General features: G+C 35.5%; 1 protein-coding gene across 1 annotated transcript in view; it reads right to left on the bottom strand.

Moving 5' to 3' along the window:
• Nucleotides 1-17476, bottom strand: part of LOC140170718 (WD repeat and FYVE domain-containing protein 3-like) — a 167808-nt gene that overhangs the window by 72085 nt on the left and 78247 nt on the right. The window contains exons 13-21 of the mRNA XM_072193953.1: nucleotides 17353-17453; nucleotides 16517-16665; nucleotides 15995-16081; nucleotides 15079-15403; nucleotides 14922-15047; nucleotides 13903-14117; nucleotides 12763-13226; nucleotides 12045-12266; nucleotides 7524-7690 (exon numbers count right to left, since the gene is read on the bottom strand). Coding sequence (XP_072050054.1) covers nucleotides 7524-7690; nucleotides 12045-12266; nucleotides 12763-13226; nucleotides 13903-14117; nucleotides 14922-15047; nucleotides 15079-15403; nucleotides 15995-16081; nucleotides 16517-16665; nucleotides 17353-17453 — 1856 coding nt within the window. The remainder of the gene's footprint in view (nucleotides 1-7523; nucleotides 7691-12044; nucleotides 12267-12762; nucleotides 13227-13902; nucleotides 14118-14921; nucleotides 15048-15078; nucleotides 15404-15994; nucleotides 16082-16516; nucleotides 16666-17352; nucleotides 17454-17476) is intronic.

Here is a 17476-nt window from a genome sequence, read left to right as displayed (position 1 = left end):
TTTACCATATATTTTGCAACAAAAACCTACTGAAATTTGGAGACTGCCAATTGCCACCCAAATACCAAATTGCATCACTATACTCCTAAACAGTTCCAAGAAATTGCACTCACAACCTCGGGCGGACAGGCGGAAGGACGGATGGACAACCAGGAAATACATTACCTTTGGTGGAGGTATACGAATCCAAGACATCAACTTCTTCAAAGTTTATTTTAAATTTGTACAAAAATAACAGACCATGGCACCCAATCAGTAAACTTCACAATTACACCTCTTTCACTGGGGCGTGTGTGACCCATTTCACTTTGACAGAGCCCAGGGGACAGAGGCAGCTTGTTTGGCATGTTTTCTGACAATCGAGTCACAAAAATCAAAGCCTTGGAACAAGTCTAAGCATTCAAAATCTTGAGTATATGCCAAAATTTTGCTCTAATTCTCACTTTTTTTGTGTTACTATAATTAAATAATTGGTTATAAAAATGAAACATGTCTTTTCCAAAAAATTAGAATGCATAAACTGAAATTAGTCTTAGTACAAGTTTGATTGTCACAGAATACAAAAACACCCTAAAATGCATGGTTTTGGCCCTTATTACCCAAAATTAGCTATGTTTCATTTGGCAAAACAGGATAATATTTTTTTATCCCAAAAAATTAGTGCTGCATTTTTCTTGAATGGGGAGTAGCTATAGACCACTTGATATGTGACGCCATTGCCCGGCAGTATGCGCATGAATTATGGCAATTTCCATTGTTCTTTGCCCTGCAGTATGCGTACACATCGTAGTTTGCTCATGGCACATGCATTTTAAATTGCCCACCACATTTCATATAGTACAAGAAAGCTCATATAAGTCAATTTTTTGATCAGATAGGCAAAGTTGGCGCAGGATACCATATTTATGAAATAATATCATCTGGCTCTTAGTGGCGTTGGTTTCCTGCCAGTCCTACCAACATATACAAGTATATGCTAATTAAAGATAGTGTGTAAAATTGCATTTATGGCATCACAATCATACAGGTATATAAACAGCATGCTGACAATACTAGTGCACTGAGCCCTCAATGAGAGCACCTGTTACATGCACTTCCAATGCATACATTGCACTTCTAGAGTTCAAATTCTCTAAGCATGTGTGTGTGCAGGGAACCAGAACTAGAAATAAATTGCTTGATGTTGCCTTGACAACACATAGTCTAAGGCCATTGACTAGTTCTCTAAATATGGTCGTGAAAAAAGTGGTCGCAAACATTATCTGACAGTGATAATTGATGTTAAATTGATTCCAATTTATGATTAGTATAATATATCTTTTGTTCTTCAAAAAGGAAACATTTACAAACCCACATACAACACACCTGCCTCATGCCGAGTCTTTACTATCATTTAATATTTCCATGTGCATATCTGTATTATTAATTTCATTAATATGAGAAGAGGCTCTGATCATATATGTAGTAAATAATTATTTACCAGATAACTAATGTATAAATTACCTAGCAACACCAAAACAATTATTTTGTATTTTTAGGTACCTAAACATAATTGATTTTAACACTAGGCAGCATAACAAAAATGTTAAAATCATTATTTTCAGTCACAATTTATTGATAATTGATTATGCTCAACAGTTACAATAATATATATATTATTTCTTCGTCATTTGCGCATTTGAAAACATGCATCACTGCATTTTCATCTGGCGATAAATATAGCACGTATACAAAGCACACACAGAGCGAGGCCTACGTGACACCCGAAGCCACAAATAGATTTTTCTATTTTTTAATTTATGTTCACAAAAATGAACCAATCACGAGTTCCAGCATCCCATAATCACGCCAACAAAATTGAACCAATCAGAGTTCCAGCATGCCATAATCATGCCACAATCACGTACACGAACGATGCCCCACATCATACCCTAGTACTACGTACAGAACGAACTACTGTATACTGGTATATTTTAGCCGTATTATTTTTTGCGATTAAACTGTTCCGTGTACTATTGATATTTCTTGTATTCGCAGTTCCAAACAGCTGAACATTAATTAAAGTCTATGGGTCAAAAATATCTTTGTGAGCTTTTAAATTTGTGGCTCTGAAACTAACAGTGAAAAATGCAAAAATAAAAAAATCAGGGAAAATGTACAACTTCATGCGCAGTAACGTTCGACATAAACACATTGCAAGGAATGGGTTTTTCCAGCATCACAGGTCAGGTACGTGCGCTACGTGACTTTTCAGTAATATTGTTGCACAACCGCATGGTATATAAGCCCGTTTCTAAATTTGCTCTTTCTCTTTTCATTTGGTGCTTCTGTAAGGACTATTCTACTACACTGGTAAGAAACCTAAAGAATTGATTCATTTAATGTTCATTACATTAATTAGCAATATTTTACTGAACAAATCCAGGGGTTTTTAATAATCAATCGTGCCGGTATGGACCGAACACTCGAAACGTGCCATGTACAGCTTATATTCCTGCTTTGGTAGTGTTTGCAATGACGGCTAGCTATGCAAACTTGTTTTGCATAGCCAGTACATGCTATGTCAAGTTAATCTTGTCATTTTGTTTTTTCATTTATATTTTAATTTTTCTTGTTCTTGATGTTTTAATTGTTGTTGTTATTATAATTATGATAATAACAACGATACTAATGATGTTGATGATACTGCTTACAGTAGGGTTAAAATTAGGAGACACGTTAGGGTTAGATTAAATTTGTGATGGAGTAAGGGTCAGGGATTGTACAATGTTGCTGCTATATAAAGCAAAACAAAATTGTCTTTGGGCAACGGTGTATGTTTATAAAATTATGCAGGTATACATTTTGTCTATTCCCCCCCCTTGTTTATTTTATTTTATTTTATTTTTTTAATTTCATTTTTTAATTTTACTTCAAGAAACTATCTAACAATACCATCAAAAACATTTTTAAAGAACATTGAGGAATAAACAAACAATAAAAACAATGACCGCATACCGCATACCAGATACAATCTTTTTTTGCCTAATCACTTTCTAATTCCACTGAAATGAACTCAATTTTTTCCCAGATACTTCAGCAGTCAGAATAGAAGTTGCATTATATCAGTATGAGGTAAGTATTTTGTGAAATTGTTCTTTAAAAACTCCATACCATACTCTGATAATACTTATTAATAGGGGAGAATAACTTGTTTACTTGCTATTGGCCATGTCAATGAAGTCCCAACATATACCCTAAATTTTCCAATAGGGTACATCAGTCATGCAATACACACAGTCCGAGTAGGTGCTCTACCCAGGTGAGTATGTGCCCTTCTATATCAAACCACAATGTTATGAGATCCACCTATGACAAGCTGATCATAGTATACATAACCTTGAGAAACACTTAACAATTTTGGTATATCCTTTGTGTAAGAAAGCAAGAAACAAATACTAACCCTAATCCTAACCTTAAATCCTAACCTTAAATCCTAACCCTAAATCCTAACCCTAATCCTAACCCTATTATTATTTTGTGCCAATACCAGCTGACTTATAAAAAATGAATTTCACACTCCGATGGTCAGTCCTACCCCCAAGTAAATTAAGTGCTGGGGTAAAAATTTTATCACTAAAATGAGCGCAATTAAAGGATGGATCTACTGTTAGCTTAAGTGGTTTGGGCATAAACATGTGCGTTTTGTTTATGACAGATGAAAATATTAGGGAGGTTGGTCTGGGGCTAAACAAAAAATATCATGCACATGCAGTTTTATTTTTTCACCATAAAGCACTCTCCATTTGGGGTCATGCATGGTTCTGTAAAAATTCAATGGCAAATGCATTATATTTATTATTTAAACTAAATTCATAACCTCATGAATATGAATAGATGTGATGTGTTTAATCCAATCACAGATTATAAATTTTAAATACGCGGACGCAAATGCAAGTTATTGAAAAAGTATAATGACTGTGTCTCATGACATAGTACACAAGTATGTGTTACATTTAACCGCATTGTGTGACATGTTATGCATTCAAATAATTTAGACGGAATATCCTGAGGCGCAGTTCCAAAGCAAATTGTACGGACTTCACAGTCGCTAACCTCTAAATAAAATCATACAACTCTAATGCTGAAATAAGATTTTTTTATAGATTTATATAAATTTGCATTACAAGCAGTATTATACTTACCTTAATCTGCATTATCATAAAATAACCCACCTTAACTCAAAATATTTTCTCATTCTAATCATATTACATTATCTTGCACTCAACAGTAGCAGAACCCCTATTGAACAGTACTTTAAAGATGTTGGCGGAAATGGGCCAAGAAAGGACACAGGATATGTCTTGTCCAAAGACACATATGAAGAAAACCTTGATACCAAAAATGGTGATTATAAACTCAAAATTTGTTGTTAACTTGAAAGTACATTGAACTATTGACTATTTAGAAATTGATTGGCTAGCATATGCATTTGATAGCAGCATGTTATTCTTTGTATTTCATCACACATGACAGACCAAAAACATTCATATTTGGTGTCAATGTAGCTTATGTGCAAATCAAGTTTTCAATCTTCATTTTCTTCAGGCCAGCAGATCCAGCCAATGTCTTCTACAAACAAACTGGATGGAAGTGCAAATCATTCGGTAAGTTGTTATTTCAGATATGGCAAGTACAATGTAATATTACACAAATCAAACTATAGACCTCCACCTGGATGTTGAAATCATGGTGGTTGTGAAGCACTTTCCTGCACATTGTTATATTAGTTTGAAATCAATATTTACAATAATAAGTAATAACAATGCATATACCGTATTTACTCTATTAAACGCCTGGGGTATGATTTTCTAAAAGGGTGCGCTTTATTTGGTCTTTTTACAATGCCGATATGATGAGCTATGAACTTTAGGATCAATGAATTCTGGTGCACTTCCAGGTTTTGCAATGTCATTTATGGCATATCGTGGCAATTACCGATCGTGTTTGTACTATGGTAAGCATTGTATGGCTAATATTTATCTATTTTTGCAGGAAAATTGATAAGGGTAACAGAAGGTGAGCATTTAATAGAGCAAATACGGTAGTGATGAGAATAATTGCTGGAGTTGTCCTTTGTTATTGAAAACACTACATATAGACAGCAATATCTTGCTGTTTTTTTAATAAGCCATAGTGCTATTGTAGCAAAATGTGCAATCTTGGTTCAGACATTCTAAGAAATAATATCTTTAATAAAGACTGCCCTTCATGCCTTGTGCCAGATGTTCACATTCTGTCACATGGGGACTCGCCTTCACTTTCCCACCACTCATTGACATGTTATGTTTCCAGGAAAGCTGCATGTCACAGAGAGAAATCTGGCTGATTTATGTTTTGGTGAGCAATCTTGCTAATTTAGTTCAATTTGTATTTCTGAACTAATTATTATCTAGGGGAAACAAATGTTTGTTTATGAACAAGCTTAGTTATTGTTTGGGAAGCTTAAAATTCACTTGTTGTCAATGCATGGGTATGGCACAGTCTTGATTGTAGGGAGGAGATGTTTGGAAGCTTCAGTAAGGCTAAAGGGTTGGTATAACTATAAAAGCTATTTTCAGGATTAGGCCAAAAAATATTGTTGTGTTGCCCTCAGCGACCTGAAAAATCAGGGTCATATTTTTTTTGAATGATGATTTTTACACGTATGTTCATAAAATGTTTTCCACTTAAATTAATATTTTATTGAAAGATTAGTGACAAATGTCCCTCATGGAAGAAGCATTATTCAAGCAACCAAACCAACCTTCCCACTTTTCTTACTTGAAGGCAACACAACAATTTTTTTTGGCCTTTGGTGAAAGTTTTCACCACATGGAATTGGACTGAACTTGGACTGATGGCTTGTATTTTCTTTAAACTTCCTGGTTTGAACTTAGACCATTGGTACAGCTAAAATAATAGTTTCTCGATCATAAGAGCTCAATAGGCACGCAATGACAATTGCGTTGGCGTACAACGCCTACCACACATGCTCTGCATTTCCTGTGCGTGCACAATCGATCGCGCTATTGTGTCATTCCACTAAACTTGCAACATTATGCAGTGCACGCAGTACATTATATTCTCATGATCGAGAAACTATTATTTTAGCTATAGTGCATGTTTGCAAGTTTTCTTAGGGTATTGAGAATATGGGATGTGGCCTATTTCTTATAAATTGTTTTTTTTCTTTTTGGTCAAAAAATTGAGAGCTGAAAACTGCACATTTGTCTTGGAGAAATTTGCCAATTTAATTCCCCAAATCTTTTTATAAGCAAAAATAAGTTTTAAAAACATTTGTTTGAAGAAATGTGTGATTAAGAGGGGGAAAATAACTCCTCATTGGATATTAAAATCTTCGCAAGCTCCAAGACACAAGTCAATTATATTGATTTGTCATTCATGGAGACCAAAATAGTGTAAATCCAGTAATTATCAGCAAAAGCTTGTTATCTAACTATAATTTTGCATCTTTAATGTTACAGAAACTGCACATACAGTGTTTGCTATAGGGTCCACAACTTCCCCTTAATACTTTTTAAAATAAGTCGAAAAATGTTAAAGTGTATGTATAGCCCTGTTTATTTTACACATGTGGGCCAATTTGTAGTGTCACAATGTTTAATTGTGTAAGAAAAGAGGCCGTTTTAAAAGTTGCACCTGAGTCCGTAGCAGTCAAATTTTCTTTAACAAACATATGAATAGACCTGGCCTACCGTATTGTTTGAGAGTTGACTCCTATGGACTCAGATGCAACTTTTAACACAGTTTAAACAGTCTCTTTTTTTACATAATGAGCCATTGTGACTTAACGCAATGATGTGTGATGCTATAATTTGGTCCATATGTGTAAAAAAAATACGGCTACCCATACCTTTTTAGACGTTTGCATTTTGTCAAATATTTTTCGATTTACTTTTTAAAAAGTATTTAGGGGGAATGCATAGAGAATGCAAACAAACAAACACACACTTTAAATGAAATTACCAGGTAGATGGTGAAATAATTCTCAGAGGTACACTATTATGACACACAAACATGGCAGAATCTTGACTCTTTCATTCTAATCTCTTTGGTTCATACCCATTTGTATTTGAAGATCATGGAAAAAAGATACTATGTACACACAACTGGTATGGGGATCATTGTTAGATGGAGAACCTTGTATTACATAAAATGTTATTTTCTGTATTTTCAAAATGTGGTGATTAAGTTTTCTAATTTTCTTTTCAGATTGTTTAACTGTAAAATAAGTAATTTTTGAAAACAATTCTTGTATTATTAATGAAAACACATACCATGCCCAATTGATAACAAGACAGTAAAATCACTACATGTTTAATTCTATTTATTTCAGGTGCCAAAGCCTGTTGTAGAACAAAAGAAGATGGCCAAACAGTAGTCCGTTGCTGCCAAAGACAAAGGGTCCCAAAGAGAAGCTGAAATGCAACTTTAAGCAGCATAATTTAATTTTAGATTAGTATGTGTACCTTTCCTCTTACCTTTTGTGAGTGTACATTTATCCCATCCACAAATAGTGATAAAGTGGTATGCCTTGTCACAGCCTTGTTAAATACAACCACTAGATGATGCCACTGTCCTTCTTGTGCCAGATCAGGACATCGTACTCGAACAAGGCTAGAGTCATTTGTGTACGCTGAATCCAAGCCTAAGATTAGAAAAGGAACAAAAACAGTATAGTAAATATCAGACAGTTTAAAGAGAATTAAACATTTATGGTTTCATGTACCAGGGATGCCAGTGGCCTGAAGTGACTATGCAGGGAAAGCCTGAAAAAGCGCACAAATTTGGGCTATAAAGCCTCAAAACGGGCTGAAATAAATAAAAGTGCAAAAATTTGAAGTAACATAAAGTAGGAAATCTGGCATTCCTATTGTACAAAGGTGAAATTATGAAGAAAATATTGGACTGATGTTTGAAGAATTTTATTCATAATTTTACCTTCTGATTTTATCACTGGAAGATTCATAATATACCGCAAGGCCAAAAAAAGAGTTGTTTGCTTGTCCTCGTCCGGCCAACCGTCTCGGCAGTCCCGACCGTAGAACTTTTTTTTTGAAAAAAGGTTTTTTTACAATTTTCCCAAAACGGTCATGAATTTTTCGTCTGAAAAACTGAAGATACAACAGAAATGTAGTAAAATACCATTTTCTGCATATTCCCCCTGTCAAGTCGCACCTGGCTGAGTGTTCAGATATTTTGTATTATGATTATCATTCTTACCGTCTACACAAGTAAAATATTGTTGAACTTAAAAATGTAGTATTTTGGTTTTACCTTGAATTTGTCTTTGGTGGATATTCTGTGGTTAGTGAGTGTTTACATACAAACAAGTATTTTACATTATACTTTTGGTACTTGAAAAAAAAAGATACAAGAAAAAAAAAACGAACAAAAAAAAACTTACCCGGACGACCCACCCAACTTCTGAAAGTGATCTATGGACAAGCAAACAATTGATTTTTTTGGCCTAAGAGTAAGATGCAGAATCTGATAAACATCATTTTAAAATTTTTTGAGTTAAGGCAACCAACAGGATTTTTCCCATGGTTTAAAATGTTTCTTCTTGTTTATAACCACTTTGCTTTTATGTGTACTTTAAGACTTTTGGGTGTAGGTTACTCTTTTATTGTACTTTTAAGATTTATCTTTGATTTTTTTTGTGTGTATAATGGTTTAAATTTGTTGTAGTATTTAAGTTTTATGTGTAAAGTGGTAAAGTGTTTAGAGGCCTTTTTGACATTGGGCACTTTATTTAGCACCTTATTATTATTATTATTATTATCATTAACAAGCAGTTAAAGCCACATTCATAAATTGTTTGTATACAACCATTTTCCTAACTGCTCAAGGAAATGTGATCAATAAGCATAAACAGTTCAATTTGATAGTAACTCATGCTTGGTCATAAAACAAGTCAAATAATACCTTCTGTAGTGTCAATGAGCCTGGAGCCCTGGAGCCTGAGCATTGTGTTTTATTTCAACTTCCTTGCTTGCACTAAGTTTCTTCTCCACAGGGACAAGCTACTACCAAGAAGTATTATTAATTGCCTCTATGGACATTAAAATGCAGTTTCAAAGCTCGCATGTGCTAAAAATGGCAAGAGTTAGGAAAAGTGTGGTGAAGTAAGTGACCTATGAAATGGGTTATTTGGAAACTACATTTTCATGTCCATAGAGGCAATTAACAGTACTTGGTATTTTTTTGTCACTGGGGAAAAGAAACTTGGTACAAGCAAAAAAGTTGAAATAGAAAATTAGGCTCAACATATGTATATTCACCAGTATGCACCTGAATAGCATGATTTGGTTTGTTTTAGCACATTTACAATGTTTACTTATATGAAATAACTGACATCTGAAATGACACAACAGAAAGTATTATTTGACTTAATTTTAAGACTTCTGGGTGCAGGTTACTCTTTTATTGTACTTTTAAAATCTATCTTTGAAAAAATTTGTTTGTGTATAACGGTTTAAATTTGTTGTAGTATTATTTTTCGTGTATAGCGCCTAGAGGCCTTTTTGGTATTGGGCGCTATATTAAGCACATTATTATTATTATTAAACAGGAATGTTAAGAATATCATAGTATTGTTATTTAATAGTAAGACATATCACAGTACATTGTATGTAAAAATGGTGCAGAATTTACCACCAAAACCAGGTGCGCAAAAACTGAAAATCTCTAATATATAATTAAAATATATAATATATAATTAAAATATATAATATGTAATTATAATGTTAATTAACCTACATGTATGTAGTTAATAATGCAGTTTCACAAAACATTTCTTTTACTATACAAGTATTTACATAATTGACCAGAGTATATGGACATGTTGTACTCATGAGTGTGAAGTCAAAGCTAGTACATAGCAATGGCATAGTCTGATGTGTGGAAGAAGCACAATGGACTAATATGATCACAAATGTGACCAGCTCAAACAAAACCTGGAACAAGTCGCCAGGCATGTGTTTTGAGTTATAGGCCTTTAAAGATGACATTCCCATTAAAAAAAAATCAAATTTTGGAATTCTTAATTTCATGGTATTTGACCTTGGGACTGATGAGTGGACTTTCTAATCCTTGAAAATACTTATTATAAAGAGGTTTATTTTATCAATAATTGACAGTTGGAACTATTATGATAATCCTTATTCAATCCTGTGTAAAGCAGAAAACTAATTAGCCAATTACTCAGAATAGCAGTTTGGCAAAATCATTTACAAAATTATCCATATCTTGAAAAGTATTGATGCTATGTATATAATTTTAGAATCATTTTGCAGCTTATTGCCCCATGCTTACATTTTATTCAAATCATGAAATGTCAAAAATGCGACTTGTTCATGGTTTTGTCAGAACTGGTCACAAATGATTCAGCAAATAATTCTGAACAATTATGAAAATGGCTTTAGGTCAATACATGCTCTCAAAGGCAACAAGCTCAATTTGTTTTGCCTTGTTTTTCTTTCATTTGTGAGGGGGGCAGTTAAAACTACACAAACATGATGATCAAATGAATAATAAACAGTACAGGAATGATCATTTACATTGTTACTAAACCAAATCTTTTTCACATAGTTTATGTTTGTAATAATTATTTTCTCATTTATACTTGTGATAGCTGGTGCGGACAAAACCCACAAAAATTACTTTATTGAGTATACAAATGTGTATGATGACATGCTAAGTAATATTAACATATTAAAAATATTATGCTTCTTTTATTTTAAATGTAACATTGCCAAAGGTTATATATTAAGTATGTTACAAATGCAAGTCCTACTGCGTAGGACTGAATGTAGTACACATACAGAAATAAATATACACTACAACAGTAAAATAGTTTGTCAGATCTGTGAATTATTTTTAGTTTGTTCCTCAAAAACAGACCTTTAAAACTGATGCAATCAAAATATCCACACATGACTCTCAAATTCAAGAAAACATAAATTGTCTGATTTCTTTACCACTATCATTTCATTTACTTTAAAGATAACCTGTTTAGCGTTATTAGGAGAAAGTGAAAATTATTCTCAAGAGGAAATTTTTGTTGCGTTGTGTATCACATGACATATTCAATGTGAAATTAAAATTAAGTGTCATGTATGCCTGTTTATGGCTTGAGAACCTACAAAACCTTTGAAAGTTCTGAATAGTTCCCCCTGCTGTTTCAAAATGTTCCCAACTAAGACTGCAAAATCTCAGGATATCATCAAATATAAACAACTTCTCTCTTCGTATACCCTTCAATGTGCCTAGTTAAAGCCATGCATTATCTATATGTGTCAATAACCGCATCTTAATTTTGGACAAGGACAAATTACAGATACATTCAAGATGACCACCGATCTCTTACCCTAATTAAAGAGGAGTGGGAGGACAGGAGCCATATTTTTTTAAATAGATTTAGCTATTTTACTAATCATTGCAGTGTTATTTCTAAATATTAATACATTGATTTTATAGAAAAAATTGTTAAGGAAGCCAATAATCATATTTATATTTTCAAAGGTGTTGCGGTACTTAAGTTATGGCCATTACATTTACAACATCAAAACGAAAATTTTCCTTATAACAAGAAAAATCATGGACATGGGGCAGAAATGAGACCCCTTATATCTATCCTTGGAATCTCTAGAGCCTATACCATATATCTTGTGCAGCAACTTTATTTGTCTCAATATTGGATTGCAAACACTGCTTGGTCATGCTCCATTCCTTCCTGCGTTAAGATGTACTACAGAAAGAATTTCATTTGAATGAATACAGAGGTACGCAATCATATTTCAAAGGATAAAATGTGGGCGGGCGAAAATACTAATCCAACCAACCAACCAAAAGACATTATCCATAAAAAACAACCAATCAGGAGCGAGTTGGATTCATGCCCTGTATGCGTTCGTTTATCATACTGTGTTCATTCAAATGAAATTCTTACTGTAATTGGCAAATTCATAAGATTTCAAACTCATCAACATTATACATACTACACTTGGAGAGTGCTTCTTCTGCAGTGTTGATCATCAGCGTCCTGTCCTGCCCACATATACTGATCCGTAGGCATACCCAATGATTCTCTGTACCCACCACATTGCGTACAATGGTCAGTAAGCGTACAGAATGGATGTCGTTGTCTGCTACGCCAAAGCGATCCACACAGAACCATACCGAATATGAGAGGCCTGCTTGTGGTGGAAAAGGTCGCTCACCTATTAAATAATGACACATTTAAAAATGAGATAACATAGAGAAATCAACTTGAATTGCAATAGAAATAAGTGTTACTATTAATGTATATCTCATATGTGTGGTCCAAACCTGCAATCAGTATAGTGATTTCATGTCTACAAGATTTTCCACAAAATTTGCACAGCATTTCACAAGATGCATAGTAAGAGTGGCAAAATACTTGCTCCCTTTCGGCAGAATTCCACATCAATATAATGGTACTTACAAAGATCTAATATTTGCAATTTGCAAAGAAAAAACTGCTTCCTTAGGGCCCATACCTATTTACCAGTGGGGAGCCTTACATAGCCAAGTTGCAGCTTATTGCAGCCACAATGTTTACATTCACATTGAATGAGGGATTCAAGCTGGGAAATGTGCACTCGTATTTAGGTATGGGCCATTAATGAATATGAATAACAAATGCTTGTAATACTTGAGTTTAGTTAAATTGAAGTATCTTGAGCAACAACATACCTGAGCCTATCCCACTGATGATATTAGCATCTGAGCCAGTGGCCATTCCTACAGCTACTACAGCTTGACTTGGTGTGGTCTGCGGTGCGATGCTAGGCAGATACAGACACCCATACCCTTCAGCACTCATGTCAAACTCTACAAAACTGGGTGTGACTGAGCTTGTTGCTAACCTCACATCTCGCGGCGTGGTCATGGATACCAGACACTTGACCCGTGTCAGGGGTACTGAGTTGCCTCGTGTTGAGCACACATTGCACGGGCATCTTGGTGTGGTTGATTCTGGGATTGATAATGTGTCTAAAGTGTCTAGAGTACATGTAGGTGATGTTATTGGTAAGGCAGCGGGCAGAGCTGCGGTTATTGCACTTGAGTTGACGTCCATTGGCGTCCCGGCTGCCGAAGTGGAGAAGTCGTCGTCCAGAGGAAGGCAATTGAGTGGGTTGCCTAACCTCATGAAATCCCTAAAAAAGACACAATTTATTGATCAATAGATTTGACAAGTTTAGCATCACGGTCCCCACCAACTTTTAATTTTAAAATTCCATGACCTTTCAACGGCATCATCACAGACCAGCAGACACAATAACATACTTGAAATCAGCCTCAACCTACTACCCCTCATCAAGAAAACTTTTCTTCCAACTGTTATGTACAAACACAATTATTTGTTGTTGCTTTTTTCTCTCTTTCACACTAATCCTTTGTACAAAGATTGCATTCTCATTTCTGGTTCAGAAAGAATTACAAACATTTTTTGTATGACTGACATTTACTTCTGTAATTGACATGATCATAATCAAGATTCTGTGACTTTCTCTCTTCCTGAAAGTTCCATGAACAATATTTTATGACCTTTCACATTAAAGTTGGTGATATTTTCAAGCTCGACTGGACCCACCGAGTACACACTTCACATAACATTCTCCATTGTGTGTATGGATGCTTTATGGTTAGATAGTCGCGAAAAGAACACAGAAGACGCATACTTTTTATTTTTGCATTTACTTAAAATATGTTTGAATAACACAACTGGTGTCTCCAACATTCAATTTCAGGAACAAGAGAATAATTAAAAAATATTCAGCCAATCGCACCATATATTTTTCATCCATTAGGCAAATAATTTACTTTGTTTACCTCAAATTCTTAGGTTCTAGATTCTGTGATGCCAACCTCTCCAGCATGTGTTGTATATGACTATGTAATGGATGTGTTTCATCTGCTAATGCTACAGAGCATAACTCCAACAGTCGTTGTGGTAGACCATTCTCACACATCACCTGCTGGTTGCGTTCACTCTTCACTAGTTCCTCCATCACGTCTATAATATGAATCTGCAGTAGTACCTCCAACTAGTAAATCAACAACAACATTAACAAAAAGATCATTAATCAGTAACTAATCTAACAAGGTTTAATGGGTACACAGAGATACATTGTACAAAATAGTTTGCATAACTGCTCCAAATTGGCATTCAATAATGCTCATAGTCAATTTCAAAAACACTTGTGCATCTTCTCTCCCTTCACACCCACCCCTACACAAGCCCTCACCCAAATGCAACCATGGACAATCAATACACCTGATGTTTTCACTATCTAAGTGCGGACACAAATGTTTAAGTTAATTCACCCTACCACAAATTTTCTATTACTTCAATTGCTATGTATGTGTGGACAAACATGACACTCCAAGCTGCAGACATTGTTCTACTTATTATGCAATTTTCAGGATATTTGAGATCCAATGAAACCATCCTGTAAACACCAGTCTAACGATTGCTCAAGTGTAGTCTAAGATAGTATTTATTAAAGCCATGCACATACACCCACCTACCCCCACACACGCCCCCCACACACAAACCTCACCTTCTTATTCATGGGACAATGTATAGATGGACTATAGTCGGGTGAGATGGCCCAGGTGGGAACACAATCCCACCAAAGGCAAACACCCCTACCCCCACACACACCCCCACACACAAACCTCACCTTCTTATTCATGGGACAATGTATAGATGGATTCGAATAATATCAAGCATTGCCAACACAGCTGCTGGATGGACTATAGTTGGGTGAGATGGCCCTGGTGGGAACACAATCCCACCAAAGGCAAACACCCCTACCCCCACACACACCCCCACACACAAACCTCACCTTCTTATTCATGGGACAATGTATAGATGGAATAATATCAAGCATTGCCAACACAGCTGCTGGATGGACTATAGTTGGGTGAGATGGCCCCGGTGGGAACACAATCCCACCAAAGGCAAACACCCATCCACATACACGCCCCACACACAAACCTCACCTTCTTATTCATGGGACAATGTATAGATGGAATAATATCAAGCATTGCCAACACAGCTGCTGGATGGACAATAGTCGGGTGAGATGGCCCCGGTGGGAACACAATCCCACCAAAGGCAAACGGCAGTGACCTGGTTCTCACTGCTGGAGGAAACATCACAGGGCTCAAAGCTCCAAAATCCTGGTTGAGTGCCGATGTGCTCTGAGATGGTCTTACTGGTGGCGATGGAGGAGCGTTTGTGGGATAGCCTTTTGGGCTATGTGGAGTAAACGCATCGTGGAGATGACTAGAGGCTGATTGACTAACAGGTATTGTCGGAATTTTGCTGTGAATGGATGGTATAAGAGAGATAAGGTTAGTGAATAACATTTTGTTACAGTACTGTCCAATTATGTTATGTTATTCAGTAATTAGGTAACAAACATAAAAACCTTTTAAGGGACTGGCATTATTTTTACTTTTTCAAATGACTCTAATAAATCACCCAAAGTCTGTTTCAAATTTGCTATTTTAACTCGCTTCATATACATTTTTTTCAGTCAAAATTAATTCACTTTTGCCAAGAAAAAAAACAGGCCAATTTCATAAATGAGAGTTTACGTGAAAGCTGGAGGGTAGGTTCAAAATTGACTTTGAATTTGTCATTTACGTGCATGCTTGGTTACAATCTGCATGTTATGCGTAAAATCATTTACACACACTAGGTAATACATATGCAAACCTTTGCAACCTTGATTTTGGGCTGGAGTACACATTTTGGTCCCCATGAATGACAATCCAGCTTAGCAGATTTCCCATAATTACACACAGGGTTCTAACAAGTCCATCCTCTCATTCTGCAACCTCTCATTTTTAGTCTGCCAATTAAAAAAGTTTGAACCTTCTTTATTTATTTGTTGATCATTAAACTGCTTACCTGCTATAAGCATCTACAGCTAGATCATATGTACATCTTAGTATGAAGCAAGCTGAATGTAGACACTGAGGGACTTCAGCTGGGTCTCTGTCAAAGTAAATCACATTACATACATATTAAACTGTTATAACAGCACTGCTATATTCAGAATGTAGCACTAAATGATGACAACAACTTTAAAGAAACAGAGACAAACCAAAGAGCAAATATAAAACTAGAATTTTGCAGTTCTGGGGGTTGTTCAGTTTGTCAAAATTTTCATGCCATTGCATTTTTACTGAAACAACCAACTTTGTCTAAATATAACCACTATAATATTTTGCAGTAACCTTTGACGAGCGCGTTAACTACTGTGAAGTTGCAAAGTCGGCGCTAACACAGCGTATGGCACAAAGTTCATTTATGAATTTCCACTCGGCAACAGCAGATCGCCTCAGCAGCCACTCGGAGACAAGTGAGTTTGAACGCTTAAAATAAGCTCTCATCAAAGGTTTACTGCAAAATATTATACATATCACTTACCCTATTGATTCAAACAATCCACGGAAAGGCATGGTGTTAGAAGGTGTGTCTTCAGGTGTCTGTGTGTTGTAACAATGAGCCTTCAGTTCTGTTGTGTGGTTGAAACATCCCAGAGTACGTAGCGTGTTGGTCAGACTTTCATACTTGATCTATGGCAAGAGAAAGGATAAATATACTAATACGTAATATGACATGTAATTGTGGAAGTATGTTATATACCATGCTTTTATGAGCAAGGTACACGGTTTATTGCCTTTTAATATTGTACCTGCACATACGTGTACTGCATCAAACATACATCTGCATCTCCTTTATTTTTTCACCTTGGCTTTGGTAGTGACATAGATGCGCAATTTGCTGTTCACAGTATCGAACTGCGCATGTTGACCTACTGGCTGTTTGTCCACATGCTTAGGAGGAACCATGTAAAAAGCACTGACATCACTACCAAACTCAAAGCAAAATGAAGTAAACCTTGGTCACCACCGAATGAAGTGGATTTTGGCAGTGCTCAAAATAAGCACAAACCTTGCGTTTGAAATCTACGGGTGCCTAAACTCAAATTGTAAAACTTTAATGTTCACAATTTGTGACACTTCAGACTCGCAACAACAGGTAATGCTATGGATTGATGTAGAAGTCCCCATTAAGTCCATTTTGCTGACTGGTGACAAAATTGCACTGAAGGACCCTGTAGGGTAGCGAATCAGTGGGCTCGCATTGATTTTCACAGGCTATTGGCTAGAGGACCCACCTTTTTTTAGCACAATTTTTACAATTTAAATATTTAAATTTTTAAAATATTTACAATACGGTATGTTACCAATAATACTGACCTCTGAAACAAAGAATTTAGAGTTGGCTGGTTCCTGTCTCATAGCAGCTGCTAAGATCTGATACATTACATGTAGCATACCAAACACATGATCTCTGGGAACTTGGAGACAAACAAAATCAAAA

Source organism: Amphiura filiformis, chromosome 15 (genome assembly GCF_039555335.1).
Source record: "Amphiura filiformis chromosome 15, Afil_fr2py, whole genome shotgun sequence".
Taxonomy (NCBI): domain Eukaryota; kingdom Metazoa; phylum Echinodermata; class Ophiuroidea; order Amphilepidida; family Amphiuridae; genus Amphiura; species Amphiura filiformis.
This window is presented reverse-complemented; position numbering and strand designations above follow the sequence as displayed.